This window comes from Fistularia commersonii, chromosome 30, assembly GCF_037954325.1.
Source record: "Fistularia commersonii isolate RoL2024-O1a breed Wild chromosome 30, RoL_Fcom_v1.0, whole genome shotgun sequence".
Classification (NCBI taxonomy): Eukaryota; Metazoa; Chordata; class Actinopteri; order Syngnathiformes; family Fistulariidae; genus Fistularia; species Fistularia commersonii.
This window is the reverse complement of record NC_141313.1, coordinates 8,308,116-8,333,722: the sequence shown is the minus strand read 5'-3', so window position 1 is coordinate 8,333,722 and position 25,607 is coordinate 8,308,116. Positions and strand designations below refer to the sequence as shown.

General features: G+C 42.3%; 2 protein-coding genes across 2 annotated transcripts; one reads left to right on the top strand and one right to left on the bottom strand.

Moving 5' to 3' along the window:
• Positions 1 to 738: 738 nt before the first annotated feature.
• On the bottom strand, positions 739 to 2,966 carry galr1a (galanin receptor 1a). Its single transcript, XM_086177593.1, has 3 exons — positions 2,328 to 2,966; positions 2,114 to 2,179; positions 739 to 1,092 (listed from the first exon to the last, which is right to left on the bottom strand). The coding sequence occupies exons 1-3, from the start codon at positions 2,964 to 2,966 to the stop codon at positions 739 to 741; spliced, it is 1,059 nt and encodes a 352-aa protein (XP_086033719.1).
• Positions 2,967 to 12,154: 9,188 nt separating this feature from the next.
• On the top strand, positions 12,155 to 14,482 carry LOC147216326 (forkhead box protein B1). The gene is made up of 3 exons (XM_086177592.1): positions 12,155 to 12,286; positions 12,374 to 12,469; positions 13,895 to 14,482. Exons 1-3 carry the CDS (start codon positions 12,155 to 12,157, stop codon positions 14,480 to 14,482), a joined length of 816 nt encoding a protein of 271 aa, XP_086033718.1.
• The last annotated feature ends 11,125 nt before the right edge of the window (positions 14,483 to 25,607 follow it).

Genomic DNA, 25,607 nt, shown 5'->3' with positions numbered 1-25,607 from the left:
ACAACGGCGACAATGGCGGTTGTGAACGGCGTCTCGGGGGCCAGGTGTAAACCCTTATTTATCCATATCTTTTCATCTGCACAGGTGGATGTGTTATCTTTCCTATCTGCTGTCAAGTGTTGACACTGCTGTCCGTGACGGCCTCTGCTGTGAGGTTGATGTGTGCGCGTCGCAAACACGGCGGCATCCAACAGTCGAGAGTGTGGGGCGGGGTGGAGGTGGGGAGGATGGCAGATAGAATATACATTAAATAGCAAAAAAAAAAAAAACTCAAATGAGAAATCACTTGTATATCACCTCGAGCACTAGAAGTCAAACAGGAACAGTTCATTCATTCATTGTCTATACTCGTTTATCCTGCACGGGGTCACGGGGTCAGGGGGGCGGAGCCTATCCCAGCAGTCATCAGCAAGAGGTGGGGTTTTGTATGCCATTCATACGTCATATAGAAACATACAACTATTCATCCTCTCATTCAGATGTTGTAGAGAGACATAGAACCATTCACTCTCATTCACACATCTGGGCAATTGAGTCTCCAACGAATCTCCTGTTTTCGGAAGCCCACCCCACACAGAAGTTTTAATGGTTAAAAAATAAATATATTTATAATAATGTACATACGTCAGATTTGTGAAGCTGTGTCTGATTTCTCCCTTACTTTTTATTGTATTTATTTATCATCGAGAGGGAACGGAACTCTTCATTTCCCAGCAGGTTTCCTCACCAGAGGCTCCATCAAAGCATCACGCTGTTCTGAGAGTCTTGACCTTTGAGGGTCACGCTGATGTTGGTGGACGGAGCCGTCTCCACCCTGCTGCGGAGCTCACGAGTGTCGTTCAGGGGACATTTGCTCGGCCGTCGGCACCAGATCACCTGTTTGTAGGAGTTCCGGAAGTTCTCGGACAGAAAGGCGTAGATGATGGGGTTGACAGAGGAGTTGCTGTAGGCCAAGCAGTGAGCCACCATCCTGAATACGAAGGTGGCCTGGTTGATGGGGAAGGACCCGAACTCCACCCACAGGTGGACGATGTGGTGAGGCAGCCAGGACAGGCAAAAAACGGCAACCACCACCAGGACGGTCTGCGCCGTCTGCGGGCAGAGACACCAAGAGCACCGACCATCAACTCCATTTGTCTGCTCTACCTAACTTATTCAGATTCGCCCAACATGTGTGTTTTACCTCCAGCCGTTGACTATTGTAATTTAACTTATTTTAGCATCAGGCTAAAATTGCAGTCAGGTAAAGGCATAGCAATAGCATAGCATCACATAGCATAAAATCCATAGTATAGGAGTACATCCATCATAACTACCAGTTGTCACAGTATGCAAATTTAGATTACTAGCAATGTTAGTCAGTAAAAACACAAGGATTTCAGAAAAATAAGCACCGGATAATTGTTAATTTAAAAGTTTCTTAACATGTGCCTGTTCATATCAATTAAGGGTAATTTGGGGTGCAAAGTGCAGCAATACGTCATTTGTCCATGGTAAAGACGGAAGATTTATTCAAACTCCCCAGGTTCACAAATACAATACAAGTTACACCTGTCTTAAAATAATTCATCCATGTATCCTTCCTTCCTTCCACTGACCCTTCTCTGGGTGTTCGTGCGAAGCAAAGAACAACTAGGTTGGATGTGGAAAAATTATAGAACATGCACATATACGTTTTTCTTAATACATCTTCCCATTGACCTGCAGTGATATCAAGAAGAATTCACTGTAATCCGATTACTGAACTGAGAAGAGTAATGCATTATTTAGCTGCAAGGCTGCATTGGCCATGAACATGGAACTGAGTTTCATCCAGTGTAAAATCTGTAAATACATACGGAAATATATATATACACGTATATATAAATATTTATATACAAGAGGAACAAACAATGCATGGGCACCACTACGTAAACACGGAAATCCCACAACACTTTTGAAGCATTTTTGTCAATACCCTTTCAAAATAAAACACGCCAGGATATGGAGATCCTCCGTAAATGTAATTTGGAAAAAGAAGCAGAGACAAAATAAACACAAATAAGTAAATAGATGGATGGATGGGTGGATGGATGGACGGATGGATGGGTGGATGAATGGATCTCCCACCTACCTTCTTTTTGGAGAGCTCCGACTTTTTGGAGACGTTCTTCAGTTTTTTGTGGAGATGTTTTAAAACCTGAAAGCGAAAAACAAAAATAAAACAAATCTATACATATGCATACATATATATTAGCAGGTTTAAATGAATAATAACATCGTCAGCTGTGTTCTGGAGCGTGTCTCCAGTCTCGGGCGCACGGGTTTTTACGCACAGGCGCACCCACCTTGGCGTAGCAGACGGAGATGAGGATGAGGGGCAACAGGTATCCGAACACGAAGGTGCACGTCACGTACACGCGCCTGTGCTGATCGGGCCACACCTCCCAGCAGAACGTGTTGTTGTCCTGCCGCTCCACGATGCTCTGGTAGTGCGCCACGGGCGCCGCCATGGCCAGGGACAGGCTCCAGATGAGCACCACGCCGAGCAGGGCGTGCCTACCCACGCGGATCGCCGAGGACCTCCTGGCGTGGACGATGGCCACGTAGCGGTCCACGGACATCGCCGAGAGCGTGAACACGCTGACCAGCATGGACACGGTGAAGAAGTAGTGGATGAACTTGCAGATGAAGGCGCCAAGCACCCAAGTAGGCAGCATGTAGATGGTGGACTGGAAGGGGACGCAGAAGAGGAGGTAGGACAGATCCGCCACGCTCAGGTTGAGGATGAAGATGTTGGTGGAGCTCCTCGGCTGGCCCGGCTTGCTGCGCGCCAGCACTGCGATCACCAGGGCGTTCCCGAGCACCCCGAGGATGAAGATGAGTCCGAACACCAGGAGGGAGATGAAGTTGTCCACCCCCATCCCGAGCATGGGTTCCGCCGGCAGCCGGGCGGCCTCGCTGTGGTTCTCCGCCTGGAGCTCCATCCTCTGCGCGGCATCCACTCCCTCGTGGACGGGATCTCCTCCCCGAATGAGGGGATCTCGGGTGGAGATCGTGGATTTTGCAGGCTGCCAGCCCTGCCTTTCTGCGCGACGTCACCCCCCCCCCCACACACACACACACCCCATCCGCTTATCCAGCTTATGAGCCTTTATAACCCACGCACAGTCCTCCCGTGCAAGTTGGACATGGATATTAAATATTATCGTTCATATTCTTAAATGAATAACAAGAGAGAATAATGGACAGAAAAGACATGACGCACGCAACAAACGAATAGAGAAATAAGATCAAGAGCCCCAGGAGTTGAAGTGACAACTGGAATTACTTTTTATATTCTCTACATTCCGAGCAAAATGTATGAAAAGGACTTGAATGTATGGCACAGCAACGACTTTAAAAATAAATATTATAGTAAACTTGTTCAAATACTTTATGAAGAGAATATATATGCCTGTGAAAAGAACATGGCTCCAGGGGTTGAACTGACAACAAGAAAAAGAATAACCTTTTATATCCTTTGTTGGAAAATGTATTCAAATGAATGACAAAGCAAAGTTAATGAAAATAAATATTTATTTATGATATAATACAATATTGAATCAGATAGATAGATAGATAGATAGATAGATAGATAGATAGATAGATAGATAGATAGATAGATAGATAGATAGATAGATAGATAGATAGATAGATACTTTCAAAGTTTGTCCCAGAATTCCTTTAAGTTTTGAAGAATAATCTACAGAGAAATTTCTGCTATGGATTATATTTGATATGATAAAATATGAACCAGGCACTCCTGGGGTTAACCTGACCACAAGAGTAGGTAAATTAACCTTGTAAGACCTGTGATGGGAAGAAAATGTCCAAAAAGGATTTTATGAATTTATGACACAGCAACTATTTTTAAATAAATATTTACACATAATATCATGATATATTTAATAAAATATTTTATAAATACAAATGTATACACACATATATGATTTTTTTTTACTTCTTCCGTCAGTGGAACAGTGTGTCCTGGAATTCCTTTAGGAATAATCTACAGGTCTGTGCTTCCTTTTGGAACAAGACAAACTTCTGCTAAACCTCCTTAAACCAAGATAAACTGGCTGCTCAGATAGGCTATTAATAGGGAGGCTCATCTTTCGGTAAATATTTATGCCCAATGTAGGTACTGTATCTACAGCTCTGTGGTACTCACACTCGAAGTACCTGCGGTATTCTTGCATTGTGACTGTCGAAGTTCACAGAGGATGATGCAGCGGAGGACTGGAACAGGAGGCAAACAGACGCCAGCGGAAAGATAAAGGAACAGGCCAACGGTAGGAGGACATAAAGCGATCCGGGAGGGGCGGGGCGGCAGTTAAACACAGATAACAGACATCAGTGCAGAGAAGAAAAGTGGAAACTTTTCAAGACGATCCAGTGCTTGTGGGTGAAATGCAAATGGGAAAAGACAATCGAGCAGGCAGAGAGTAACCACACACACAGGTTTGCACGAAGGAATGGTGGGTTTTTACTTTAACACTCAGACCTTTATGTTTCCTCTAACATACACGCACACTCGGCCAATATGGGCAAGAGTGTGCAGCTGACCCCCTATGTAGCTCATCATAGCATCATATGTAAAAGTCCCAGTGTCCTCATATGAGTATATTCATGGTACCAGTGTCCTGATAGTCAGAAATGCTAGTTTCAGATATGCATAGAAATCAAGCTACGGATACTGGTGAAACAGATAGAAAAATATATATAAAGAACATTATGTATATATTCATTCATTGAAGTCAGTATTTGTGAACAGCAGTATGGCTTCATGCCTAGAAAGAGTTCTACAGATGCAGTATTTGCTAATAGAAAAGTACAAAGAAGGTCAGAGGGAGCTGCATTGCGCTTTTGTAGACATAGAAAAAGCGTATATGACAAGGTGCCAAGAGAGGAACTCTGGTATTGTATGAGGAAATCTGGAGTGGCAGAGAAGTATGTTAGACTGGTGCAAGACTTGTATGCTAGCTGTGAGACAGTGGTGTGGTGTGCTGTAGGGGTGACAGAGAAGTTCATGGTGGAGGTGGGACTCCATCAGGGATCAGCTCTGAGCCCCTTCTTGTTTGCAGTGGTGATGGACAGGCTGTCAGATGAGGTTAGGCAGGAATCTCCATGGACCATGATGTTTGCAAATGACATTGTGATCTGTAGTGAGAGCAGAGAACAGGTTCAGGAAAGTCTAGAGAGATGGAGGTATGCTCTGGAAAGGAGAGGAATGAAGGTTAGTCGCAGCAAGACAGAATATATGTGTGTGAATGAGAGGAACTCGAGTGGAACGGTGAGGCTACAGGGAGTGGAGATCAAGAAGTTGGAGGATTTCAGGTACTTGGGTTAAACAGTCCAGAGCAGTGGAGAGTGCGGAAAAGAGGTGAAGAGACGGGTTTAAGCAGGTTGGAATGAGTGGAGAAAAGTGTCAAGGATACTATGTGATAGAAGACTATCAGCCAGAATGAAAAGAAAGGTGTACAAGACGAGTGCTGTATGGCCTAGAAACAGTTACAATGACGAAAAGTCAGGAGGCAGAGCTGGAAGTTGTAGAGCTGAAGATACTAAGGTTCTCTTTGGGAGTGACCAGGATGGATAGAATCAGGAATGAGTCTTTCAGAGGAACAGCACATGTTAGACATTTTGGAGAGAAGGTCAGAGAAGCCAGACTGAAATGGTTGGGTCATGTATAAAGGAGGGATAGAGAATATATTGGTAGACGGATGCTGGAATTGCAGCTGCCAGGCAGGAGGTCTTGAGGAAAGCGAAAAAGAAGATTTATGAATGTAGTGAGAGAGGATATGAAGGTAGATGGTGTTAGAGAGGAAGATACAGAGAATAGGGTTAGATTGAGGTGATTGATTCGCTGCGGCGACCGCTGAAGGGAAAAGCCGAAAATGTATATATTCATTCATTATCTGAACTTCTTAACCTTGTCATCTGGAGTCTATCCGGGCTGTCATTGGGCAAGAGGTAGGGTTGACCCTGGACCGGTCACCAGTCAATTTCAGGGCCACATATAGACCACACGCAGCCATTCACTCTCATTCACACTCCTTGGAAGTTTTGGTTCTCCATATAATTTCCTGCATGTCTTTAGACTGTGGGAGGAGACCAAGAGACCAATTGAACCGGTGACCTTCTTGCTGTGAGGTGGTACCGCCACCCATCAGGCCGCCCCAGAAACAAACATCTCAACTTCAGGATGACTAAAAAAAACGTCCAAGTTAGAAAAGCCCGCTATCTGCTTGTTCGTGACCCCAGATGTACCTGCTGTCACAACAACTGCATCCTCTTCCTCCTCCTGCGAGCATGTGATCCGTGGAGTCGAGAGATCGGCTCGTGGGATAACCATCTGGAAATGATGACGGGGACGATGCGCATGCTATGTAATCTGAGAACAGACGTCGATGTTATCTGAGGGGACGCTTGTCCTCGGGCGAGTGCACGCTGGATGCTGTTATTGTTCGAGTATCTGCTTGATGCCCGGGTGTAAATCAGGTTACTTCAACGGATGAAGAGATCATACCTTTTTTTATACCCACTCCCTAATGATATGCATGTTCGGAGATTATGATGAAGGTGGTGATGATGATGGTGAACGCCGATCGGGTGGCTGTGAGCCGTACTTCTTTAAATTAATAACAGCCATTATGCCCCCCCCCCCCCACCTCCCCATCACTGGGGTCATTATACTTTTGGGAGCGCAGCGTTTGTTTTGTAATTGGGCTCCGTGCTCATGTCCTCAAGCGAGCCTTAAAGTTTCCATGGCAACGCTTTATTTCATCAACCAAGATGTTTTCTCTGCCTCGAGGAGACAAGACACGCAGCTCTTGCCATTTCTTTTTTTTTTTTTTTTTTTTTATATATTCATACCTGGCAACATGTTGTTCAATTGTCAAAGGGTGAAACCGAATCCGCCGTCAATCCTTTTCTTCTCCTCAAGATAAAACATCAATACATCGGTCCAAGAACCAGGAACAATTTTCAAAGGTAGAATGGTGACGTAATGCACCCATTAATAAAACCGCTTTTCGTGATGCCATACTGCATTTCTCATCCTTTTCTTGACTTTGCCATGCAGTGCAGTGTTCAACACTGGCGAGACGATGCCGGGTTCAAGGCCACCCGGCACTCCGCTGCTTGGAGTTGATTGTTCTCCACATGCTGGCGTGGGTTCTCTCTCTTTCTCTCTGACCCCTCCCGGCTTCTCACGCGGCCCAAAGAAAAGTCATTAGATTCAATGAAGACTCGCTGAGAGTGGGAGCAGTTGGATGTCTCTACATGTGTAGCCTGATGATAGACCAGAAAGGTAAACCTTGTCTCTCACGCTGGGAGAGACTCCAGCACCCTGTGACCCCGAATAAACTCAAAACCCAGAAGACGACAAATAACTGCAAATGATTTACGAGATAACTCGGGATAAAACATAAAACAATGGACGATTGACACATAAAACTAGTATGAGTATGACCACAGAGCACACAAGGTAATTTGCCCATTATCCAACAAGTTAAGCCTGAAATGATCCAAAAAGATCAGAAGTTAAAAAACATACAAGAACAAGTGCAGTATTATAGATTTCATAGTTCCCACAATATTGACCTCCAAACAACATAACATAACATAACATAACATAACATAACATAACATAACATAACATAACATAACATAACATTTCGTGGCAACAAAAGAGGGCGCCAATTGTTGAAATAAAAATATAATGAAACAACTATGGCGGATATCTATAAGGCATTAGACAAGAAAACACATTAATGCATTTTGTTGAAAGGCAGTGCTAAATTTATACTTAATTTGATATTGTGGGCTCTAAAAGCTGTATTATTTGCATTTTTGAAAAATATTATGATATACTGTAACTTGCCAGATAAAGGATTTTATATCATATAAGGATAGAGGAGGTTTCCACAGAGGACTCTGTGACCTCACTGTTTCAGGGAGGACAAACTACACCAGAAGAAAGAACCAGGATGTGTTCTCGGCCCTCTGTATCAGCCGTAAATCACACTTGACCGGCGCTGACCCCAAACCCTCAGAGTTTTCCCTTAAAAGTCATCTCGGAGACAAAAGGCAGTAAGCAGCTTAGGATCCAGGTGCTTCTGGTCTCTGGTGGCGTGTCCTTCAACTCAGACCCGAGTCAGACCGGGTGTTGCCATGACGCTGAACCACGAGGGGGGAGACCGTGGCAGCACATAGAATCTGACTTGCCTTTCCTGATGAACAACAGGGGGATGCAGGTTGAGGCGTTTTGGGTTTTGACGCTGATTTTTAAATGCTGCTTGTGGATTTGGGGATGTATTTATTTTTCTATTCATTTTTTTAAGCATGGGCCCTTCGTATACCATTGTTCTATAATATTCCAGTTTTTCTTCTAATTCTTCTATAGCTGTGTCTACATTTAAGCTATTTTCTTCATTTCATGATTTTAATATAAATATATATATATAATTCAATTCATTTAAAGGTCTTTTTACATGCTTTAAATTTTTAGCTTGGCTTTTCTCTCAGTAGTTTCTTTGTGATTTACAGACAAATACATGGCATATCATTGAAATGCAAGAGACAATGACGTGAACAGAAAAATAAATATTTGAGGAACTTTTCAATTGTTCCATTGATAGATTAAATGAAGTTCATATCTGACAAATCATAAATAAAATTCAAGGCTTGATTAAGAGGAAACTAGGCAGCCTTGTGTTTCAATGCAGTACCTTCTCACATCACCAGTAGAGGGCGTCAGTGAAATGATCCAGCCCTCTCACCGAATTCAAGGAATTCCTATTTCCTTTAAGGTATTTTGTGCCAGCCTAGAAATAAATCTGATGTGAACAAAATACTTTCACAAATACATGAATATAAACAATCTCCTGCCAGAATGTGTGAGTACGAGCTGGTGCCGCACTAAATGTAACGAAGCACTCACTTTCGCTAAGTACTTTTTGAAGCCTTCGCAATGATTGTTCGAAATGTCAGACCCTCTTCCATCACGTCTAGATAAGCAACAAAGCATCCTCAGATGTGAATAAGTGTGTGGATAAAAACCACAAATATATACAGAATGTTCTCCGAGAGAGCTGGGTAGGTTTTCTTGGTACTCTAAATGTGTCTTTCGTGAAGCTGCATGTTCCAGCAACGACACCCACGTGCCATTGGATGCATCCTTTTTACCCACAAGGTCGTTTTCTGCGACGCGTTATTGATTTTTTTATAGAAGAACTTACAAAGGGGAGGAACCGAGTCTGCATCGTGACACTTGAAACAATTGAAATGAAATCCAGATCGGCCCCTGTGTCTCCCTTTGATTCAGCGAAGAATCGGCGACATAACAACGTCCCCGGGACAAAAGGCCTCGCCCGACGAGGTGACAAACGCTGGAATGCGGATGCGCTGATCAAATGTACTGATTTGAAAAGCAGCTGAGAGGCCTTCAGCGACATTCCTGTGATTCGCACAACGTCTGAGCCGCGCCGAACTCCAGATTCCACCCTCGTGAGGTTTCTAACACATGGACGGCCTTCAGCGACAAGCCATGTTAGTTTGGTCACAGCGTATTGGGCTAACTTCTTCCTCAAAGTGTTCAAAAGAACATTCCTGTCTGCAACTTCCATATAAATGTAACAACTGGGCGGAGCCAGAGTCCATTACTTTTACACACACTTACACACACACATACACACACTTCCCCGTCTCTCTCTCCCTTTCTCTCTACCTCACAAACACACAGATATGGAGAAGAATGAGGTCCAACATGGTGTTAAGTTAATAAAAGTGACGAACTGGAAAGTAGTTCAATCCAACAGTAGCGGCAACCTGAAGATGAAGGAAAGATGAAAACAATCGGATTTGTCCGATTTCCCAAGAAAGATGGTTTAAATCTCTTGCTTCTGATGCTCGCTGATTTATTTTGAAGCCCCGGTGACTGGATTTGGCCTCTTGCACAAATAATATAGTCTGTTTTATCATCCTATACATATGCTATTCTGACCTGTACTCAAGCATTTTTATTGTTATTATGCAAGCAAAAAGAAACTTTGTGGTTACTCCCGGATAGAGGCATGCATGAAAAAAGAGGCACACAGAATGTAAACAATCGAATGAAAATAGATGATAACAGCATAAAAATAGATGATAGCAGTGTAAAAAGTGTTGTGAATAAAATGCAGAATTAAGTACAGAACTTAGATGGACAATATTCTGAAAGTATATAATGACTATTATCATGAGTAAAGATATGATATGTCCCATGGAAGTCGTTATCACGGTGTTTTTAGTTATAAAATGTTATGCAACCTCCTTACATCCTGGATCTTTATTCTTTTGAACAACATGTTTGAATGCAATACATTCAAACATGTTGTTAATTTATTCATTTTTGTACATTCTTCGATACAGTATATTTCTTATGAGCACTATTTTACTTTGCTTTAATTTTCATAAAAAATGTAACCGTTTTTTCTCTTTGTGTCAATTTTCTTTTTTTTTAATCTGGAATCTGGAGGGCGATAAAATTCGGTATAAGTCAAAGTCAGAGTGAAGGTCGTTGCAGGGTACAAACCCTAATATTGTACCCAAATTTGCATACTTGAACTTTAAATGTTAACAAGAATAAGAATATTAAAAAACACAACCCCGGTTCACCACAGACCCCGGATCAGCCGAGTCACACACACACACCTCAATCACAGACCAGTGAAATCAGCTGCTGTGTGTTTCAGCCTGAATGGACGAGTGCCCCTCCTCCTCCTCCTCCTCCTCCTCCACAGCGACCAAACTTTTTTTTTACTCTGGACAGAAGGAAAAAGCAGGTAATGTGTTTCGTCCACCTGAGAGGGGATCAGTGATGTAAATGACCTCGGTCGTACGATCCAAACAAAAAAAAAGGTGCTTGTGGTGAATCATAGGTGCGACGGGCCCTGGACAATAGGGTCCAATGGGACTGGAGTGGTCATTGGAATTTTCCACTAGCCAGCGTCTCAGTTGAGACACACAAAGACCTGCAGGAATGTCCAAAGCATGATCATGTTTGTTGTTTGGCTTTTGACTGTGGCCGGAAACACACACTTGGAGACGTGCTGCTCCTCTGTGAGTTTCTGCAGAAACTGGATTTTAATTTAAAAGTATACTCTCAAATGTTGAAATCATTCTCCCCCGTTCCTTTTTTCGGAGTATTTTTAATCACTCCTGACTTCAGCAAGGGTGAAGTCCAACCCTATCAGACATTCATGTCTTCCTCTCTTTCTATTTTCACCCAACAATAGTGAATCCCTTATTGGAAAATCTGGAATGTCTCAGATCTCTTTATGAGGAGAACCTGCTTCAGGAAACCGGAACAGGTTTTCATGTTGATTGACATTGCATATTACATAGAAATATAAACATAGAGACTTTTTTTGTATGAATTTATTTTTAAATCAAGATATTGATTACTGTTTGACATTATGGTATATGTTGATTGATAGTTTTTTTTTTTGTTAATGCTAAATTTGCACCTTTGTTTGATAACCTACTTTCTGGAATTTTTCTCAAAATCATTCAAAATTTGAAATTAAAGCTAACAATCTGAAACAAATGTGAAAATTAGCATTGAGTACATTTGGAGTATCCTGTTAAATATCACCTCATGGGAATGGGGTATTTACCGGTGAAATTAGTGAATTCTGTTTTGTTTTGTTTTTTTTCCCTCACTTGAATGCTCCTGATGGAACTGGAAGTAAACTAATGTTCACTGTCTCACCGACACACCGGGTGAAGCGGGGGCAGGTCTGAATGTCGACTAATCCAACCCCATTCAGTCCGTAATGCCCGTTCCACACGTGACAATGAATTCTGAGGTTGGATTCTTTTTTAATGTTCAGATCTAATAGAAGGTAACAAAGGGCCTGATTCACCTCCTGGGTGTTCAGATGCTGATGTGCTCTAATGGACGGCGATCAGACCCCACCTTCTCAAACAGCTCATCTGCTTATCAAAGGTTCCTTATAACCTGCGTCCCCCCCACCCCCTTTCTTCCAAACAGACCTTATAAGCACCGCTGTTTGCTTCGCGTCCGCAACAGCACTCTGGAAGCACTGGTTCATCTACAGGAGGCCTGGCATCGCTGCAGTAGGCCACGATGAAGATGGAGAAACTCGCGGCACCGACGTCTCCATGTGTGCGGGATCTGTTCAGAAGAAGCAGCACCTACCTGGCCAAGATTGCTGTCGTCCTACAAGGTTCTCCGGACAAAATGCTAACTTTCAGCCAGGTGAGAGACAAAGAGATTTGTTTCGCTGGAGTGTTTCCCCCCCGGGGAGCGAAACGGAACTTAAGGCTGCGACTTGGTGTCTTGCAGTTGATGGACAGACTGGGGCCGCTGATGCGCGAGGACAGGAAGTCAGTAGAGAACAATATCAGAGTGTGTTTATCCACCAATAAGTGCTTTGTCAAGGTAAGAATACTGAATAATAATGACTTATCTAAACAAAGTTGTCAATTTGTGTAAATTGCCCTTGTAATTTTGAAACAGGGAGTCAGATATCAAGTTACTCCTGCTTTGCATCGCAAAGCCTGGTCTATAGTATTGATTCTTGTGACTAATATCCACTCCAAAAGTGATAAATAACATTTTTTGATTAAATCCCAGCATTATTCTGAATCTTTATTGCACCACGGGTGGACATACACGGTGGTGCAATATATTTGGGACAAAGTGAAGTACTGTGGAAGTGGAAGCATTCTGAAATCTAATACTGCAAGTATTCTGTGGTCAGTGTTGCGCAACACATGCAAGAACATAAGCTAGAAAAGTTAATTAACTGTAATTCTTGCCTGGTGGTTTCACAGAAGGGAGTTGCGCAGTGTTGAGGGGTCAGAATGTACTCTGAAGACACGCTGATAATACCGTTTCACCATGTACCATATCAAGAATGCTTTTAAAATTATGGTCTCTGGGAAATACATGCTTCTATTTCATTCAGCCATTGCTTTCTGCAGCCTCACTTGTCTCCTAAAGGGGAAGGACACTGACTGAGAGGATCTAATGTGCCGAAACTCCATGAAAACCAGGCTCACTGACAAATAATAAAAAATTATACAAAAAACTACATGTCTGTCAGGTGAAGCCTCCCGCAAATATCTAAAGCAGGGGTCTTAGACTCGCGGCCTAGAGGCCAGTTGCGGCCCTTAGGACAATATTTTGTGTCCCCCTGCATGAAATCAAATCTTTGTGTTAGTGCGGCCTGCGCGTCTTTTCTCACATGCATCTGGGGCCTTATACAGTGGGTTTAAAAAAAAAGGAGAAAATGAAAAAGTAACATTCCAATGTATTTTTGCTTCAAAATTTTAAACACAAATTTTTTTTTTTTTGCTAAAAATTCGTTTAGTGACATTGTTAAAATAGTCTTTTCTTAATTCTATAAAAAAAACCAAAACGTTAGCAAAAAACCTTGGCAAAATTAGAAAAATTGATTCAATAACCAGAATAGCCTTGTAAACATTATGCCTCCTCTTATACATGCTACCGATCAATTTTCTAACAAATTGTAGTGGCACATTTTCCCACTGTGACAAGATTTTCTCAACAATATTTTTAGGGTGTAATTTTGTAATATCATCAATTCTTTTTTAATATTAATTTTTTAGTATTAATTCATCATGTTTTTTTTAGAGGAACAGTTCATGACATGTTCATGATATTTATCATTTACCTGTTTACCTCCTTTACACTATAACAAAGGAAAAATTTGGAAGTGTTACTTCTAGGCAATGATTTTACCGGTCCAGCCACCTTGACATCAAATTAGGCCTGATGTGGCCTTCGGACCAAAATGAGTTTGATACCCTTGATCTGAAGTCACCTGTCCCATTATTTCAGATCCCGATGGTTCCCGACTCGGTGACCAAAAGAAACTACTGGAAGCTGGACCTCAGCCAGATCACACCGAAGATGGCACGCCGTCACTTCAAGGAGATCCTGGAGCTTTTCCCTGAGCTGCGCTGGAAAATGGAGATGGGAGACCCGACGGAGGCCCATTCTGTCCTTAGGTCTCCGGAAGCAGGAGTGTACAAAAGTGTCCGGATCAAGCGCGGGGTGAAATTCAACAGTCCTTTCTCCATTGAATCCATCCTGAGGCAGGATAGTCCTTCGCCCCGTGGGTGTCCCCTGGCTGTCAGGACAGAGAGGCAACACCGTCTGCCCCACATCAAGAAGGTCCTCAGTTGGGACTCTGAGGAACTTCTCCTTCAACTGTCAGCTGGGAGCACTCCGATGTACTCAGCAGGGGGAGCCACACACCAGAGACTAGCTGACAGGATGGTGAAGCCCATGAGGCCCATGCATGAGAACGCTGAGCCCTGCTTCCCCAGTTTGTCAACAGCGTCTTACCAACCAGGCTCACACAACGGCTATATCACCTACCCCATGCCGGCGTTCTCCCATGACCCCCGCCCTTTTCGATTGTAAAAAATCCATCTTGCAAAATACCAACCGCACTTCTACGTTTTTATATGTTGTGGAATTTTCGAAAAAAAAAAATTCAGGCACATCTTTTTTTTTTTTTTGTGCCAGAATACAAGAGCCAACACACTCTTGTTATGATTCGCATTCTGTGATGTGAGAGGGTGATGTATTTTAGTGTCACGCCGTTGCCTTTTTTTGAATCGCTCTGAAATGATAAAGAGTATCTTCAACCTATATGTTTCCTCCCAGCGTCTTAGCATTATTTATAGTAGCTCTTTCCGCACAGTAGTGACACAGCACTTCCTTGAACCTTCTCTGGAACCAGGCAATTTCTTCATGCAGTCTGATAAGCATAGGAACCAGAGACCATGCACTCCAGGACCATTTACCATCTCCAACAGGATAGTAATGTAGAGCGGCATAGGTGCTTGGTTAAACCAATAAGCCATGGCCATTACCAGAATCTGGATTGCAGAGTTCCACTTTTAAAATTATTGTTGTCGATGCCGTTCTTGCAAACTAGACTGAAAGAGACATCCAAAAACATTTTCCCTGAGATAAGTACATAGTTGGCTAATGCACATGTTGACGCAGTGCAGGTAGAAACTCTTGAAACCAATCCAAGAGCATTAATTTGGTCGGAGATTCTGATGGAGGCTAGTTAATGGAACCAAATGAGTTGGACAGTTCTTAGAATGACGGACACGTGAAGAATCACACAGATGAATCTTTGCTCTATAAACCCAGAGGTTCAGGACACAGCGAGGCAGCTGATGTACAAGTTGAGCGACCACGGTGGCGAGATTGAGCTAAGCAAATAACAGGAGATGAAATCTGTTTTTCTATTTCAAGCACGCGTGAAACGTGCGTGGGGCGCATCCTGCTCGTCCAGTCCAAACACAACTACATTCAGTTTATAATTAGAAGTGTATAATATCAAAGTCCCTTTGATAAAGTAAGCAAACATTTACTGACCATTTGAATATGTCGATAGCTGGAATGCTACCACTTATTTGGCATTTTGCTACAAGGGGGTCCAAAGGCCACGGGCCAGTGATAGAGAGGAAAAAAAATGACCTCTATGTTGGAATTATGGGAATAGCCATCATTGCTTGGTCCTGAAATTAGATGCATTAGATGCATCAAGGTCAAAATGAACTATATACATTTTACATATTTTTGTAATAATAAAAAAAATAAGGTCATATGTTTGTTTTGGGGTTGTCTGCTTTCCTATCCCTTGTCGGCGCAGGTCATCCAACTTAATGATCTGCTCCCTAACCACCAATTATACTCGGATTTAACTTCTTCTTTCGGCTTTTCCCATTAGGGGTCGCCACAGCGAGTCAACTTTCTCCATCTAACCCTATTCTCTGTATCTTCCTCTCTCACACCAGCTACCTTCATATCCTCTCTCACGACGTCCATAAATCTTCTCTTTGGTCTTCCACGAGACCTCTTGCCTGGCAGCTCCAATTCCAGCATCCGTCTACCAATATATTCACTATCTCTTCTCTGTACATGACCGAACCATCTCAGTCTGGCTTCTCTGACCTTCTCTCCAAACCATCTCAGTCTGGCTTCTCTGACCTTCTCTCCAAATTATACTCAGATTTAACATTAAGTATAATAACAATAATACTAATATTAATGATAATGCATTTTATTTGTAGTGTGCCGTCTGGACACTCAAGTATCCCTTCCATTAATGATTAAAGACATGAAATCATTTGTTAGAAGTTGTTTGGAATACTGAAAATTAGATGAGCCAAACAGACATTTTTCAAATTATCATATCATATTAGTTTGCAGTTTTTTTAAAAGAGAAATCCGAGTCGTCCCTCAATTCCCTATGGATCCCCTTGCAAAGTTGCTGACGTGGAGGAATCCGGTCTCCACGTTACACTTTCTGTCTGCTGAATGCTGGTCCAGACCCGGCCTCTGAATATTTGTAATGTCACAAATCATGCTCGAGGGGCCAAAATCAAGTTTTCCTTGGCAGTCGGGAACTTTGCACGGTGTGTGTGAAAATATCTCTCTTGTGTCAAACTCCGCACATCCATCACTCTGCACAGAGGCAGTTATACATTCTGTCGTAGAGACGGCAGGAAAAGACTCTCCAGGCCCTGGGGAGGCTACATGTGAACTTGAACTTGTGAGATCTTGAAACATTTTGTGGCCGATATGACAGCAAAGCAAGGCTCAGAGGTGAAAGTAAAACCCTTCCGCACCCCTGTGGCTCATTTCAAGGGATCCTTTCCCACCAACATGGCAGAAATCTTTGCGTTTGTGCAACATTTTTCGATTCACATGACGAACTGTAAATCATTTGATCGGAGGTTGACCCCGGAGGTCAATCTCTCCAAGAGATTTGCTAGATAACATCAGAGCGCGAATGTCGTGGGCAGGTCGCACTGAGAGAGGCTTGTTATAAAACAAGAGCTCAGCCGGGCAGAGGTCAAGGAAGAGGAGTAGGGTGAGGGTGAGGGTGAGCTCAGCATTTGGCATCATACCCGCAGCATACTTCCACTCGGTTGGGATTACGAGCGGACGACCTAGATAGCAACATAGGCCCTCCTGCCCTCTGTTTTCCTTCAGCTAGTCGACAGAGACTAAACAGTTGACCACATGAGCAACAAAGGATGTGAGCCATATAAGTTATATATATATATAAATGAAAAAATTCTTCCCTTTCCCTGCTCTAAACTTGGACACTGCAATATTTATAACCTCTGCGTTATTGGCGCTTCCTGTCCTCCGCAGCAGCCACATTAGACTGTGAACAATGCTTCCTTTTTTGAAAGCCGCCCTGATATAATATTGAAAGTATTTTATGAAGCATGGCTATAAAATTAGGCCAGAAGATTGAGCTGACAAGATTTTTCAATTGAACATCTGAGGAACGTGGAGCTCGTGTGTGTTTGTGTGTGTGTGTGTGTGTGTGTGTGTGTGTGTGTGTGTGAAAGTGGGGGTTACTGTTAAGGATTAACCACACTTGCTGGTTTGTTTTTACTGATTGAACAAACTGGTTCAAGCATTAATCCCTCTGAATAATGTATGTGTGTGCCCCAATGGCGCAGATTCCCTGACCCTTTGTTCAAACATCTGCGTTGGTTTTTATTAATATGGATTGATTGAGTATATTATAAAATTATTATGTACCCAAATCAAACAATTTTAGGCAGCATGTTCACACCATTAAACTTATATTGAATTATCATAATTACAGAGGAGCAGCTGCTGGATGATAAAGGGAATATTGTTACAGTCACATTTGGAATTATATTCTACATGCGCTTTTGCATTTCCGTTTTCTCCTTACTGACTGACTTTACCTTGTTTGCTTGACTTTGCGAGAAAAGAAAACCCTGTGCAAAGAACACATGATCCATCTGGGAATATAATCTGAGCCCTAAAGCCAAAAATATCCAGTTTTCTTTCAAATTACCCAATACTCATGTGGACGGTCAGGTTTTTGTGGTCACATTGTTGTTTCAGTGGTTTGAGCCCCAAAAAAGGTTTTCTCTTGTTTGCAGCGTGCCTTGCATGTTAGTGTTCATGCATTGTTTACACAACTATGATCAAATTGTGTACTTGGCTTCATTCTTACTATCAAGCTCACTTCCCCTCATTGAAGAAACCAGCCATTATGTTCTTAGCTTTTAAATCAAATATTTAGAAATAAATTCTGTTTCAATAAATTAAGGCTGAATTTAGAGGTCATGGATTCTTGGACACTCATCTGCAGTGGTCCTTCCCAGCTGTATTTGTATAATTCGGACTCTTTTTATTTAACCAAATCACAACACATTTGTCACACTTTCCATGTAGAGCAGGTCTGGGCCACACTATTTAAGCCATTTTACAGACACCAAACATTTCCCGACGAGCAAGCACCTGGCGACGGCAGCTAGGGAAACGCTGCACAAATTTTGGACAGATTCCAGCCCAATGTGGACGACATTGTGTCTCAACCAGTTGGGTTAAAAGGAGAGAGAGCTGGAAAGTAAGAGTGCCATAGAAGAAGGGGGGCTATGAGGATTGGAAGGGGCAACCACCTATGCATACTAATCATACAAATAACACCAGTAATGTTAACAGTTCCATGGTAATAACTGACATGATACAATAATAGCTTTAATATTCATGAAAGACAAAACAATGGTGGACACCTGTCAGTACCACTGCAGTAGATCTAATCTAGATAATCCTCAACTGTGCATAAGACACTCCTCCTCCTCCTCCCCCTTTCACCCGAAAGCACCCCGACCATCCTCTGGCTCAGACGGACCCAAACATCTGGAAGAAGGAAACATCCTGTATCACAGCCAGTATGCGCCTATTAGCCGGGTAATAATTTTGCCTTGTTTTTATTCAAATGTTAACAGCCCCTCAGGCATCTGCTTTTATAACAAAACAAGCCCCAATGTCCAAAAATTGCTTCCTGTGTGTCAAAATTTTATTTTATTTTCCTATTTATTGACCAACAATAGTAATAATTATCATAATTATTATTATTACGCCTGCCACCTTCAATTTGTATTGGGTCTCATACAATGATGTGAGTGTGAAGTTCCTACGGGCAGACACTGTGGATTACTCCAATTTTAGGAGCAAACTTGCCAGATCCTTTAAGAATACTCAATTATTTAAAAGATAAGTCAAAAAAACAAGTGAACACTCCAAATTTGCAAACAAAGAAATTTATTAAAATAAATAAATCACAAATAAAGATGATTGTAATAACTCAAGAGGGAAAAATGTGAGACCCACCGGGGGCCTTGGCATTTTACTTCTGATGCCTTTGAAAATAACTAAACCATTTTGAAATCGATAAATAGTAGTGGTATAAGCAAAGCATTTAAATGTAATCATAAGTTTACATGTCATAAGTGGAAGTATTGTAGTACTACATGTTAAGTTGTTTCTAATTGTTAACATTGTTTATAGTTGAACTGTAAAATCAATACTATTGCAGTCATTTAGAAATATTTAAACTGAAACGTTTAATAAATGTTTTGACATTTTCCTTTCTCAAATATCAACTATCAATGAGATAAAGCGGAAGTTCCATTACGTCATTTCCGGCAGAGAGGACGCAGACGGCGCAAACTTAGCCACGGCTAGTCCCGCCCCTCTTCCTGACGGCCCTTTCCCCGGCGCGGGGACGTGTGCCAAGCCGTTACCGAGGTACTACTTTGACGCTCTAGGGAGACGAGCAAGTAAATAAGCACGTCACTTCCTCTCGTAACGAACAGCCGCGTCTAGTCACGTCGCCCTCGTCCTCTTCCTCAGCCGGCCCGCCTCAGGTCCCGCCCCACTCCGCCACCCACCCACGCAGCGCTAACGCTAGCACCGGGGCTACGGCTTCTTCGTGGTGCTGCGTTCACGTGCCGCACGTAGGCGCGGGATAATAAGCCGTTGGTCTCAATTTCAGCTACTCAGCGTGTTCCGGAACGCGGCCTGGATCTCGTTACTGCAACTGAAGAGTAAACACTATCGTACGAATGTCGGACGTTTGAAATCGTCCTGCATTGATGCAAAGGAGGTTGGAAGGAGAGAGCTTTCAATTCCCCCACTCTATCTAGTAAAACGTCTTAAAAGTTAAATAATGTAGAGGTTTTAATCAAGAAATGAATTTCCCGTTACAAGATTCCCTTTTTTCCATCTTCCCCATTATTCTCGGCTAATAACTGCTGTTCCCAAGTCTTTCGTGCAGTTTCTCTACCCATCAGGGTTTGTTGATAAAGTGTTTACACTCAGATCACTGGAAAAAAAAACATACTGATGTATCAGTTTGCAGAGTGAGAGAGGAACACTTCAGGAACATACTAACTACTTCTTCATAATAGTTTTGGGGGGTGGGGTTCAAACCTATTTTGAACATAATCAATGCTCTGTGTATTTTCAGTGTCATGTTGCTTTTTGCACTGAAAGGGATGATCTGGGAATTGGCCAGACCATTGAGAAAGAGGACGGTAACGGACTCAAACCGAATGAAATGCCTAACTATGTTTCTGAATTCCAAGGGTAAGTGAGTGTTTGTTCAAATTCATCCCACAATACTTCTGCACAGGGACAAAACTTTTAATGAAAACAAGAAAGAACACTGTCTGTTTTTTTTTTGTTTTTTTTTTAATAAAACTGCACACATATATATATTTATGTCGGGGCAGCCAAAAGGAAAAGTCTATTTATAAAATATATTGCTCAAAAAAATAAAGGGAACACTTGAACAACACAATGTAACTCCAAGTCAATCACACTTCTGTGAAATCATAGTGTCCACTCAGGAAGCAACACAGATTCATTTTGACTTATTTTAAGGACATTACATCAAAGTTGGATCAGCCTGGAGTTTGTTTTTACACTTTAATTTTGAGTGTGATTCTTACCCAGACCTCCATGGGTTGATAAAATTGATTTCCATTGATCATTTTTGTGTGATTTTGTTGTCAGCACATTCAACTGTGTAAAGAGCAAAGTATTTCATAAGAATATTTCATTCATTTAGATCTAGGATGTCTTTTTTAAGTGTTCCCTTTATTTTTTTGAGCAGTATATAAAAATATATTGGTCATTTTTTTTTATATATACTCATGTTTTTATCACAGTACTTCTAATTTTATGGCTGTTATGATAACTTATCAAACTATGATCCGTCTCTCGACCATATTGAGGTGACCTTTGATTTACAGCAACGATGTTCTTCAATCATAAATACTGTGACATGCTTTTGAGGGCTGTACTGTTTATGTATCCTCGAAGTGAGCTCGATAAGGAGCTATAAACAGTAAAGGCCATCAGCGCCAATTATTAACGTTCATCCTTAATAAATGATAAGCTAACAGCTGGGTCAATGAAGCAGACAACACAATATCACCTGACTGGGCTCCTGCAAAACAAGTTTGGAAGAGGGTGTATTCCTGAGTTAAACAACAGCGTGGATGAATGAATCGTTAACCTGTGAGGTCAGGACATGTCTCAGTGTCACTCATCTAAACTTGTGAGATGCCTCTAGCTTTTTATTTCTATCCAATGGCAACCAAGATTTTCTTTGTTATGCTTCCAGTTCCATTATTTTGTGTTCAGTAGTTCACAAATAAGTGACACAGTGATGCAGTGGTTAGCGCTCCCGTCTCATCGTAAGGCCCCTGGTTGGATTCTGACTGGGGGCCTTTCTGTGTGGATTCTCCATCTTCTCACTGCATCTGCGTGGGTCCCCTCTGGATTCTCGGGTATCCCCCCACAGTCCAAAAAAGTAGGTCAGTTGATGACTATACAATGCCCAGACATGAGAACAAGGAAGTGAATGGCTGAATGTCTTTTTATGGTGTATTAATGGGAGAGAGTTAGATGTCTCTATATGATGAGTTAACGAGAGACTGAATGTTTGTACGTCAAAATGGTGAATGAATGGCTGACTGGTTGCATGTCTATATGACATGTGAATGCGAGTGAGTGGTTGTATGTTTTTACATGAGTTAGTGAATGGTTGGTCTCTGTGAGATGTGAATAACAGTGAATGGTTGTAAGTCTCCATAGTTGGTGTGAATAAGTTAGTGAATAGCTGTCTTCATATGCAGCTCTGGGACGGCAGGATTAGTAGTATAGATAATGCATGAATGAATTTTTAGGAATAGTAAGTAATAGTAAGTATTTTCTCATATTCCAACAATAACTTACTTCATGAGTACTCGGGCGGCAGAGAGGCTGAGAATTCCACTGTGAGTCCGTCATTTCTCTTTTAAAAGGAAATAATTTTTGGAGGAAAATATGATTTTTTTTTTTTGCTGACAGTTTATAATGTCAAACACCTCCCATTTCCTGCCCACTTATCAAAACAGCTTCTGCTCCACTGTCCATTACATCATGTCTGTGTGTACTAATACAAATACAGATACAGTTAACAGCAACGGTTTCCATCAGGGTCTTCTCTCTTTGGGTCTCCACACCCAGAATAGATCTTTACCAAAATTAGATTAAATCTCCCTAACAGTTTATGATAACCTTCCAAGTTTCTTCAAACTGTTGGGGAATGTGTGTCCACTTAATGCATCCCACAAGCACGTTGCTCTGCTGCCATCCTGACATCCTGACATCGCACATTTCCCCCCCCGAGAACCGACACAGAGATTGGTTAAATGCAGGTTTGAGTTCAGTTCCACTTTGTCTGCACATATTGACATGCCACTGCCGCTGCTACTGGAATATCTTATTGCTTACATTCTTACATTCTGAATTGATAGTATCTCAGTCAGGGTTCCATTCATGGAAACACAGCAAATACGGCTATTTGTTTGCAAACCAGGGGGAGACCATTTTAACTCTGTTTAAAGTGTATAGAGTACACTTTGGCGAACCGGACAAGCAAGGGACACAGATTGGAAGTGAGGACAAACTGCTTCAAAACACAGGAAAAAAAGTGGAAGCCAATGATGCAATTCGTGAGACAGTCTGGCAGAGGACATGGGGGGGCGGGGGGGGGTGAAATGAGGTTGGAATAATAAAGGAAAACATACAGTGTGAATAGCGGGGGAGTTTCGAACAGCAGAGAAATCCAGGGTTACAGCAGGACAAGTGGACTGGCTTATCTGAAATGTCAAGACAGGTTAGGACCATAGAAGACAATGCAGCTGTTTGTGTAAACAGGTCCTCTGTCAATTTGCCAAATTGGCTAACTCCGCTCTGGTCACTCAGATGGAAACAGGGGAGTAGATGCTAAAATGCAGGCAACTGACTTCTGGTCATGGGGAGGGTGGTGGAGTGGGACTTCACTTCAGGTGTTCATCCAGGTGTGTGCAGGATGTTATAGAACTGTCGCTTTTCACTATCCTCCGATACAGATGTGTTCCAGGTGTGCCACTCGTTTTAAATATTGGCCTCTGTGGCTTTTTAAGATTTTTTTTTACCCCCTCCTACATGATCAGGACCATGGTGTGAGATGTTGTAGAATGTAGTACCCCTATTAACTTGAAGACATTAATAATCTCTTCAGTTTATTAAATTGGCTCTCGTAGGTGCATCATTCCAGTATAAAATCTGAGATTTTTATTTGGCTCCCCCCATTGTTGTATTAATAATTAATACTTCAAAATAAGAGAAAGGAAATATTTTTCTTTTTACCAAGCAAACCTCTTTCACCACAGAAAAGTATCAAACAGTTATTGTTGGTGACACATTTAAAAATATAAGACATGCAGATTTGATCATGTTGCAGCAAGTTAATAACCAGCACATCTTTACAATTGTCCATTATTACTATTATTATTACTATCATTATATATGGTCACCGTTTTAAAATAATTGCCTAATTAATTTTTTGACAAAAAAATCATTTCTGGTTCACATATGGCCTAGTTTTTTGTGCTTTCTGACAAAATGACTCATGACTTATATATGACATATATATATACATACATACAAACTCATACGTATGTATAATTTCTTTTTCCTTCTTTTATTTTTTAAGATGCAGTGGAGACTGAGATCAAGGGAGGAATGGGGGGCTTGAACAGTCTGCTGGTGTGCAGGATCCAGAATTTCTTATTGTGGGGATTCCCTCTAATGGTAGGTGAATTTGGGCTGTTTAATGGTATTAACCCAAACCTAGTTAGGGATTATTTTTGGATTCCCTAAGCCCAGTCTGTGCAGAGCCCCGGCATGGCAGATGGCGCGGTGTCAAAACCCTGACACAGGGTTACTACGGCCTCGCTAAGCCTTGACATGAGTACCTACTGCAACCAATGTTTACTGTCTAAAATTGGCAGCAGTGACAAAGGGGGTCTGGGCTGTGATGAGAGGCGCAATGCACAGCGGCTGCGGAAGGATCAGATAAGCCCAGGTCCACTCATGGTTTGTTTATCTCATATTATGTAATACCGAGCGTATCCAATCAGACACACGCAGGACAATTACAGAGCCGCCATCCGGTCACTTCCATTGCTTGACGGTTTGTTGATGCCTTTTTGGTACTGATGATGCAAAGGATGGACAAGACCGACCAGGATGACAAACCCAGCTGTCGCCGTCGCCACAAAGGACCATTTACATTCCTGTCTATGGCATTTAATGTGGTGTGGTTCCATCTAATGTATTGCTGCATAGTTATGGCGTGGCTGTGACCAAAATATAAAAATAGTGTGGTAACATTATACACACTTTGTTACACCAGTCACATGCACCGGCAGCATTACAACCTCCAGACAGTTCATCATCCACACAATCCCCCTCACTGTGGCAAACCTAGGATCATCAATTGACACCGATTTGCAACGGTCAACACAACAAACCCATCAAGTTCCTGAATTTGTGTGTCCACATTGGATTTGGCCACCCGGGCCCCGCCAACAATCACACGTGAACGCGCTATGCTCATCTTGTGCTCTCGCTGTTCTGGGAAAAAAAAGAACAGAGTTGTTGGCGCGTTCGTTGGATCGGGCCATTAATAATTACACAGACTTGTTTGTCTCCTCAGAGAATGTGTCAGCTGACAGTCACTGCAGTTGTGCTTCCAGGGGTTATGTGACTCCATTGAAAATTCTTCTGTTGGAAACATTCAGACAAACAAGATCGGTGACAATGGAGGTGCGGGGGGGGGGGGGGGGGGTTCAGCTCGTTTCGGGAGTGCAGAAGGGGAAAAAACCCGAGGGCACAAGTAGGCCTCCGATCCAGTTTAACCTTCGTCCCCAGGTGCTGGCGGGGTAAACAACCGAAGATCTGAACTCTTTTTACTGCTTGATGATACTCGTCGTACCTCTGTCTCAAATAACCTTGCGGGTCATTCAGTAACAGTCTTATCGACATCAAGAGAGCGGAGGACAGTATTATCACATCAAACGGCACAGTTTTTTGAGAGAATCAGATCAGAAAGTGGGAGCTTAAAAATCAGGAGTCCAGGTTTAAGCCGGAGGCGCCGTATCTTCATCTTTCAATGCATACTGTGACAAAGAGTACGGCAATATGGATGTGTGAGCAGCGTCTGGATATTTTGGCAGATGGAACAAACACGAGTCGGGGGACATCTGTAAAGATTAACGCCGAGGTCGGCTGGCACACACACACACACACACACACACACACACACACACAACCCTCAGACTCCGCCGAAAGTCCTGCTAATGACTTG

Bases quoted from the DNA above. Each gene is read 5' to 3' on its own strand.
- galr1a (XM_086177593.1), bottom strand. From the start codon at position 2,966: ATGGAGCTCCAGGCGGAGAACCACAGCGAGGCCGCCCGGCTGCCGGCG. The intron at 2,180-2,327 runs GTGGGTGCGCCT...TTTCGCTTTCAG, and splicing joins TCTCCGTCTGCTACGCCAAG to GTTTTAAAACATCTCCACAA. The intron at 1,093-2,113 runs GTAGGTGGGAGA...CTCTGCCCGCAG, and splicing joins CGGAGCTCTCCAAAAAGAAG to ACGGCGCAGACCGTCCTGGT.
- LOC147216326 (XM_086177592.1), top strand. From the start codon at position 12,155: ATGAAGATGGAGAAACTCGCGGCACCGACGTCTCCATGTGTGCGGGAT. The intron at 12,287-12,373 runs GTGAGAGACAAA...GGTGTCTTGCAG, and splicing joins AAATGCTAACTTTCAGCCAG to TTGATGGACAGACTGGGGCC. The intron at 12,470-13,894 runs GTAAGAATACTG...CCATTATTTCAG, and splicing joins CCAATAAGTGCTTTGTCAAG to ATCCCGATGGTTCCCGACTC.